Source organism: Odocoileus virginianus, chromosome 4 (assembly GCF_023699985.2).
Source record: "Odocoileus virginianus isolate 20LAN1187 ecotype Illinois chromosome 4, Ovbor_1.2, whole genome shotgun sequence".
NCBI lineage: Eukaryota > Metazoa > Chordata > Mammalia > Artiodactyla > Cervidae > Odocoileus > Odocoileus virginianus.
The window spans coordinates 29,428,072-29,437,337 of NC_069677.1; the positions used below are offsets into that span (position 1 = coordinate 29,428,072).

Sequence of the window (9,266 nt, forward strand, 5' to 3'; positions counted from 1 at the left end):
TGAATTTCCGCAGTGACAATGATAAGTAGTGGTTTTTTTTGTTTGCTTTTATAAGCTTTTTGATAGAATTACAAACTTGTGACTCCTCTGTATGGCTTAAAAGTTTGAATGTTTTCATAAATATCATCTCATTTATTGCTCATAAATAAATACTGAAGGGTATTAGACCGATTGAGTTACCTGCTCTGATCAAACAGCAAACTCACAGAAGGATGACTAGACCTATGAATTCACCTACAGTTTAGTCAAAAATGGCATGGATCTTCACAAACTGAACTTCTATATTTGTGCAAAACCTTTTATGACTAAAGTGAATATGAGAAACAGTGCCTTTTCCACTTGCTTTCACCAAAGCAAACAACTTGCATCCTAATTTTTTCTTTTTGTTTGGCTGAAAAAACCTAGTGCCACTGAATTCCTTAAGAAATTTATACAAAGTAGGGAACTACTGGAGAAGGCAATGGCACCCCACTCCAGTGCTCTTGCCTGGAAAATCCCATGGACGGAGGAGCCTGGTAGGCTGCAGTCCATGGGGTCGTTAAAGAGTCAGACACGACTGAGCGACTTCACCTTCACTTTTCACTTTCATGCATTGGAGAAGGCAATGGCAACCCACTCCAGTGTTCTTGCCTGGAGAATCCCAGGGATGGGGAAGCCTGGTGGGACTGCCGTCTATGGGGTCACACAGAGTCAGACACGACTGAAGCGACTTACCAGCAGCAGCAGCAAGGAACTACCACTGGCTTTTATCTGATAAAGTACAGCATTTAGACATGAATTAGCTTACCAAATATTCCAAAGGCAAGAAGAGTTTGTAAAGGCACAAATGTGGGTCAAAAACAGATTCCAGAGCCCAATTTTTCAAACAAAGCTTTCTTAGAAAGACAAGATTTGTGACTAACGGCAATGACACACTTCAGTAATGTTCTTTTCACTGGGAACAGTACTTTAAAAATTTTATAAACTTTTAATTCTAATTTATCTTTATTTTAAGTTAAGGACAGGTTTTATTCTTCCAAGAATTTAGCTCTGAAGCAAAAGTATCTGAGAAAATCCAAAATATTACTGATGGTTTTAAAAGCTATGAAGAAATACTAATGGTTTTTCTATCTCTAGCAATGCAGACATCTTGTAAAAGCTTCTAAAAGAACAAGTTAAGGACATTGTTTCAGGTGCATTATGCTACTAAAGGTCAAACAGTATACCTTCACACTCTTTTTTTCATCTGACCCTTCTGTCATGAGATAGGCTTTATCTCCATCAGTTCCTTCAACACTCAGGAAGCAATTGGTTGTATGGCCAATCCCACTAGGGAGGACTTTATCCCACAACATGGCATTGATAACAGAGCTCTTCCCACTGCTTGTCCTGAAGAAGGAATACACAAAATCACGACAAAACATCATGATAAAAATTTTGTTCTTTCACTGGGTCAAAGGCCAACTTTTTTAGAATGCAAATTTTGTACAAAAATTTCACCAGATTCCATTTTTTATGAAAAAGTCAACAACTTGATTTACATAACTATTAGCAATGTACATTTCAGAAAAACAAAATGGAGGAAAACAAATCCTACCTTTCCCATAAAGCTATCCTCCCTTACCCTTTTTAATCTTTCTTGCTTTTTGATTCCCATAACAAGGTGTGGTCTAATATCCATTCTTAAATCTTCTTAAATCTGGGCTGGACCTTCTTTACATGCAAAACTCATTCCTGTTTCTTCTTCTCAAGTAGGACAACTGAGTCATCACTTCCCCAACAAGCCTCTTCCCTCCTACTCTAACTCCTATTCCACCCTAACCTGAGGTAGGGTCTCTTTCATGGACTTACTTCATACTAGACTCTGCATAAGGTCAAGTGGGTAAAGCAAATAACAAAAAAGACAAACAGAAACGAGCTTGAAGAAAGGTTTTCAGGGACATAAACAAGGTGGTTTAATAGAGAATAACTGAAAAGGAATACCTTAGATAGCTTGGTCTGGAAAGGTTTCTATAGTAACATTTAGAATGAGACTTAAAGAATGCAAAGGAGTCCGACACTGAACAAGACACAGAGAATTCTACGGATAGACCAAAGCGCTAAAGCCCTAAGATGGGAAATAGCTTAGAAGGCCCACGAGGTTAGCTTAATGAGTAAATAAATGCCTCTATTAGGCATTTATGCCTAATGACATGCCACATGACATTATGCCACATGACATCTGAACAACCAAGTATGGGCCTTGTCATTTGTCTTTGCATCTCTAGTGATTGGTGCATAGACAGTTAACAAATGGTCCCTAAATTAATGTATGAGCTGTGGCAGAAATCACTCTTATCACTCCACAAGATTCTTTAAGGAATGGCATGTCTTATTCTCCCTCTGGGAATCCTGGAGCTGAAAACCTTTTTGGAAGTCACACCTGATAATCCATAGAAATTTAAAAGAGTAAGTCACAAATTATACTTATCTGTTTTTCTATTCTTATAATTGGCTAAGAAGCCAATTCTTAGAGATGAGCACCCTTAAAAAAGAAATGACTTTCATAAAGCTTTATTTTATACCAGGAACTAAAATGAATAAACTCTCTTACATGCTAATAGCTTGAACATTTAATATGAGCAGAAATTGCTGTAAAGAGAAGAAGGAATACCCTTGTTGAAACATCAGAAACAAAGCTGCAGATATGATCAAGCTGAACACTATGCTTGAGAAGAATAGTAAAGAGTTACCTGCCAAAAAATGCCACTTTCATGTGTCTCCGAGACAGCACCTCACCAATGATGGAAAGCTTGTTTTTATACCTCTGTATTTCTATCAGATCATCCTCTGTAGCTACTTGGTCAAGTTCTGGATTCTTATATGTTGCTGTAAAATTAAAATGGTATTAGACAAAATAATATAGATGAATATTACGTTAATTATAGGGCTTCCCTTATAGCTCAGTCAGTAAGGAATCTGCCTGCAGTGTAGGAGACCTGGGTTTCATTCCTGGGTTGGAAAGATACCTGGAGAAGGAAATGGCAACCCACTCCAGTAATTATAAAATACTTAAGATGTGCATACATTTTGGCTTTGTTCTATATTAACATGACATTTGAAAATAAAAATGGCATGGTATCTGAATATTTGGTAAAAGATGAATGCCTTGTTGCAACGGGTCATTAGGAATACTGCTCAGAATTACAAAATTATTAAAAATTACAGGGGTCCAGTCAAAAGGGCATTTATTTAATTTTAAAATGTTTATTTATTTGGCTGTGCTGTGTCTCAGTTGCAGCATATGGGATCTAGTTCCCTGACCAGGATTTGAACCTAGGTCCCCTGCACTGGGACAGAGTCTTAGCCATTGGACTACCAGGGAAGACCCAAAAGGGTATTTATTATTCATCTAATACAAAATACCCACTTAAGACCAAAACGCATTTCTGAACAGAGTAACTAGAACCTAATATCCACCAATTATAATTTCATTCTGACAGGAGCTTCAAATCTTGAACTGAGCAGAGGGATTCACATGCTAAGAGTGGGGTTTGAATAGGTAATGGCTGTTGTTCAGTCACTAAGCTCTGTCTGACTGTGATGCCATGGACTGCAGCATGCCAGGCTTCCCTGTCCTTCACTATCTCCCAGAGTTTGCTCAAATTCATGTCCATTGAATCGGTGATGCCATCTAACCATCTCATCCTCTGCCACCCTCTTCTCCTTTTGCCTTCAATCTTTCCCAGCATCAGGTGGCCAAAGTATTGAAGCTTCAGCCAACTTCACTGAGCTGGCTCTTTGCATCAGGTGGCCAAAGTATTGGAGTTTCAGCTTCAGCATTAGTCCTTCCAATGACTATTCAGGGTTGATTTCCTTTAGGGCTGACTGGTTTGATCTCCCTGCTCTCCAAGGGACTCTGAAGAGTCTTCTCCAGCACCACAGCTCAAAAGCATCAATTCTTTGGTGCTCAGCCTTTATGGTCCAACTTTCACATCCATACTTGACTGCTGGAAAAGCCATAGCTTTCACTATACGGACCTTTGTTGGCAATTATACAATGTCTAGGTTTGTCACAGCTTTCCCGTCTTACTTTTCACTAAAACAGATCTGAGATGTTGACTTAACTGTTGAGTTGACAGGGAGATAAGTATAATGGCTAAATGTGGGCTGCCTCACTTTTTAGTCTGGGCATTTAGTTGTGTGATCTTTGGTAAGCTGCTCACCTTTTCTGTGCCTTAGGTCCTTTATCTTTAAAATGAGTGTGATTAAAATCTTCCTCAGTGTTGATTTGAGTATTAAATGAGCTATTATTAAGTGCTTAGAACAGGACCTCACACATATACTTCTTTCTTAGTTGCTATTAATATAATTCAATGTTCCTCCTTTGGTCAGCAGAAATGGGTTTTGTTATGGTATCTCATATAGCACAATGCTCTGTATGTGTTCTGTATCCAAGGCTGAAAGAATAAAGGATCTTTATATGTTTTCAAAAGTAATTATTTTAAAAACTTAGAGATATTAACCTTCAACAAAATGCGATCCTTCAGTAACAAACTCCAGTAACTGGTCGAAGATCGCTGTAATTGTCTTCTTAGCCAGCACAAAGTGCTTCAGTGGAGAAGCAGTTTCTGCCATTATGCTGAAAATAAAAAGTTAGAAAAGTACAAATTAAAGACACGTGAGTTAATGACACTTTTCAGCAACACTGACTCCCCAATGAAACAAACTTCCAAAACATTTATTTGGCTCTGCTGGGTCTTAGTTATAGTTTGTGGGCTCTTCAGCTGCAGCATTCAAGCTCTTAATGGTGGCATGTGGGATCTAGTTACCCGACCAGGGATCAAACTCAGGCCCCCTGCATTGGGAGTGTGGTGTCTTAGCCATTGTACCACCAGGGAAGTCCCCCTAAATATTTTTACGTAGCTCTTTTCGGGAGAGAAGTGATTTACTCAGACAATTAAAGACTACTTTTGGGCAATATTCCACTAAAATATGAGAAGTCTATTGCCCAAAATTTGATCGCAATTTCTACTTTAGTTCCCTTTGCTGATGATGAAAACTAGCCAAATTCTGAGTGCATGTGACTCTATTTTCCCCCCCAAACTTTAAACTTTTTATTTTGTACTGGGGTATAGTCAATTAACAATGTTGTGGCAGTTTCAGGTGAACCTTGAAGGTACTCAGCCATACATAGGTATGCTAAGTCACTTCAGTTGTGTCCGACTCTTTGCAACCCCATGATCTGCAGCCTGCCAGGCTCCTCTGTCCATGGGATTCTCCAGGCAAGAATAGTGAAGTGGATTGCCATGCCCTCCTCCAGGGGATCTTTCTGACCCAGGGATTGAACCTGTGTCTCCTGCATTGGCAAGTGGGTTCTTTACCACTAGCATCACCTGGGAAGCCATACATATACATGTATCCATTCTCCCCCAAACCCTCCTCCCATCTAGGCTAGCACATAACATGAAGCAGAGTCCCATGTGCTACACAGTAGGTCCTTATTGATTATCCACTTTATATATAGCAGTGTGTTCATGCGGAGAAGGCAATGGCACCCCGCTCCAGTGCTCTTGCCTGGAAAATCCCATGGATGGAGGAGCCTGGTGCGCTGCAGTCCATGGGGTCGCGAAGAGTCGGACACGACTGAGCGACTGAACTTTTCACTTTCACGCACTGGAGAAGGAAATGGCAACCCACTCCAGTACTCTTGCCTGGAGAATCCCAGGGTTGGGGGAGCCTGGTGGGCTGCTGTCTATGGGTCGCACAGAGTCGGACACGACCAAAGAGACTTAGCAGCAGCAGCAGCAGCAGTGTGCACATGACATTCTCAAAGTCCCTAAGTATCCCTCCCCCTGGAAACCATAAGTTCCTTTTCTAAGTCTATGAGTCTTTTTCTGTTTTGTAAATTTATTTGTATATTTCTTTTCAGATTCCACATACAAGGGATGTCATAGGATATTTCTCCTTCTCTGACTCATTTCACTAAGTATGACACTCTCTAGGTCCATCCATGTTGCTGCAAATGGTATTATTTCATTCTTTTTAATGGACGAGTAATATTCCATTGTAATATATGTACTGCATCTTTTTTATCCAGTCCTCTGTAGATAGACATTTAGGTTTCCTCCATGTCTTTGCTATTGTAAAAAGTGTTGCGATGAACACTGGGGTGCCTGTATCCTTTTGCAGATATATGCCCAGGAGTGGGATTGCTGGATCATATGGTAGCTCTATTTTTAGTTTTTTAAGGAACCTCCATACTGCTCTCCAAAGTGACTATATTGATTCCCATAGTGACTATTACATTCCTATAAGCAACATAGAAGGGTTCCTTTCTCTCCACACCCTCTCCAGCATTTGTTGCTTTGGATTTTTTGATGACAGCCATTCTAAATGCTGTAAGGTGATATCTCATTTCAGTTTTGATTTGCATTTCTCTAATAACTACTGATAGTTGAACATCTTTTCATGTGCCTATTGGTCATCTGTATGTCCTCTTTGGAGAAATATCTATTCAGGTCTTCTGCCCATTGTTTTGAATGGGTTATTTGTTTTCATGCTAGACTTAACTACATCAGGGAACAGGATGAGCGAGATGAAGCCAAGTTCACCAACAATAAGTTACTGTCTATCAACCTTGACCTCTAGGTGTGTGGAGGTGGATAGGCAGAGTGAGTAAATAAAACTTCAACATCATATGAACGTTTGATGCAATACTAACGTTTAGAAATTAGTTTTCGTCGCAACAAATAAGGAGGCAAGCTTTAAAAAGAGCAATACAAACGTTTAGAAAGTAGTAGTTCTCATCGCAGCAAATAAGGAGACAAGCCTCATAAAGAGCATCAACGTTTCCAGTCAAAGTAACAAGAACTTCAAGGAATTTAAGTTAAGAAAAATAATTTTTGGTGGAAGCTTCTCATAAAAAGCACCCAACAAAACCGATCACACACCTGTCTAATCCTTGTGTGCATGTGTGTAAAATGGAGCAGAACAGCCATAAAGAAGGCTGAGACTTCCAAGGGGTCAGGAAATGACTGACCGAATGGCTGTGAGAGAAACCACGGGGACAATAACCACCCGGTTCAGCTGGTTGTGAACGCCTTCCTTGGAGAAAGGCCTTTCCCGTCCTCCACACCAGGCGCGGGAGCCCCGCCTGCGGGGCTCGGGGCCAGACCCCACCCCCGTCCCGCGAGCCCTGGCGCGGACCCGGCCGCCCGACTCTTTGGGCACTGACCTCGCGGGCTCCTCGGGCCCGACCCGGGCGCCGGCCCCACTCGCAACCCCTCCAGCTCTCTCCTTTGCCGCAGACCCCGCGGCGGCGCCTCTTCACAGAGCGCCCCGTGCACGACTCCCCGCCCTCTATCCCCAGCAGGACGAAGGTCACCCGAGCAAAGTGAACCGATCCGCGGCCGAGACAGCGGGCACTCACCCAGTCCGGGCTCCGACTTGTCACCCAGCAACCGCAACCTCAGCCACAGCCCTCAAGCAGCCTCATTCTCCCAAAAGATGCTGGGAAATTAAGAGGGGGCGGGAGGAGAGGCTCGAGGGCGGCTACTTCCGGTCTCTTGCCCTCCCGGATTTTGTTTGGCTCCATGACCGGAAGTGCGTCTTCGCCGAACGTCATATTTCTTAAGGGCACAGGGCAAAGAGTTTTTGTTGGCAGGGAATGCTGCTACAAGAAGGCTTTTCAGTTCACCTAACTTCTGCTTCGCCTCCCTCTGCCTTCAAAATTTCCAAAGCTCTGCCCAGCCTCGGCGTCGCTAGCTGCCAGTGGTTGGTGTAGTGAGGAAGAGCGAAAAGGAGGACAGGTGCGGCGAGATGAGGTTGGGTTGTGGTGCAACACAAGCAATCCTGCTTGCTCGGCCATCAGCAATAAAGAAAAAACTTTTGACTTATAGACGAGGTTGCCATTTCTTACTCCAGGGGGTCTTCCAGGTTCAGGGATACAACCTGTCTCCCGCCTTTGGAAGCGAATTATCACGGAGCCAATCCTTGACTCAGTTTAGTTCAGTTCAGTCGCTCAGTCGTGGCCGACTCTTTGCGACCCCATGGACCGCAGCAGCCCAGCCTGCCTGTCCATCACCAACTCCCGAAGTTTACCCAAACTCATGTCCAGTGAGTTGGTGATGCCATCCAGCCATCTCACCCTCTGTCGTCCCCTTCTCCTCCTGCCTTCAATCTTTCCCAGCATCAGGGTCTTTTCTGTGCATCAGAGTGGCCTAAGTACTGGAGTTTTAGCTTCAGCATCAGTCCTTCCAAAGAATATCAAGGACTGATTTCCTTTAGGATGGACTAATTGGATCTCCTTGCAGTCCAGGGACTCTCAAGAGTCTTCTCCAACACCACAGTTCAAAAGGACCAATTCTTCAGTGCTCAGTTTTCTTTATAGTCCAACTCTCACATCCATACATGACTACTGGAAAAACCATAGCCTTGACTAGACGGACCTTCATTGGCAAAGTAATGTCTCTGCTTTTTAATATGCTGTCTAGGTTGGTCATAACTTTCCTTCCAAGGAGTAAGCAGCTCTTAATTTCATGGCTGAAGTCACCATCTGCAGTGAATTTGGAGCCCCCAAAATAAAGTCTGTCACTGTTTCCATTGTTATCCCATCTATTTGCTGTGAAGTGATGGGACTGGATGCCATGATCTTAGTTTTCGGAGTGTTGAGCTTTAAGCCAAACTTTTCACTCTCCTCTTTCACTTTCATCAAGAGGCCCTTTATTGACTCTACCAGAAAATTACTAGAGCTAATCAATGAATATAGTAAAGTGGCAGAATATGAAATTAACACACAGAAATCCCTTGCATTCCTATACACTAACAATGAAAAAACAGAAAGAGAAATTAAGGAAACAATACCATTCACCATTGCAACAAAAAGAATAAAATACTTAGGAGTACATCTACCTAAAGAAACAAAAGACCTATACATAGAAAACTATAAAACACTGATGAAAGAAATCAAAGAGTACACATACAGATGGTGAAACATACCGTGTTCATGGATTGGAAGAATCAATATTGTCAAAATGGCTATACTACCCAAAGCAATCAATAGATTCAATGCAATCCCTATCAAGCTACCAACAGTATTTTTCACAGAACTAGAGCAAATAATTTCACAATTTGTATGGAAATACAAAAAACCTCGAATAGCCAAAGTAATCTTGAGAAAGAAGAATGGAACTGAAGGAATCAACCTGCCTGACTTCAGGTTCTACTACAAAGCCACAGTCATCAAGACAGTATGGTACTGGCACAAAGACAGAAATATAGATCAATGGAACAGAATAGAAAGCCCA

The 9,266-nt window shown here is 41.9% G+C and overlaps 1 protein-coding gene across 2 annotated transcripts in view; it reads right to left on the reverse strand.

Annotated features, from left to right (window-relative positions):
• The window catches only part of MFN1 (mitofusin 1), a 34,099-nt gene extending 26,574 nt beyond the window's left edge, over positions 1-7,525 (reverse strand). For both annotated transcript variants that reach the window (XM_070466369.1, XM_020879168.2), the window contains exons 1-4: positions 7,391-7,525; positions 4,485-4,600; positions 2,712-2,847; positions 1,206-1,368 (exon numbers count right to left, since the gene is read on the reverse strand). In XM_070466369.1, coding sequence (XP_070322470.1) covers positions 1,206-1,368; positions 2,712-2,847; positions 4,485-4,596 — 411 coding nt within the window. In that variant the 5' untranslated portion in view covers positions 4,597-4,600; positions 7,391-7,525. The remainder of the gene's footprint in view (positions 1-1,205; positions 1,369-2,711; positions 2,848-4,484; positions 4,601-7,390) is intronic.
• Between the last annotated feature and the right edge of the window lie 1,741 nt (positions 7,526-9,266).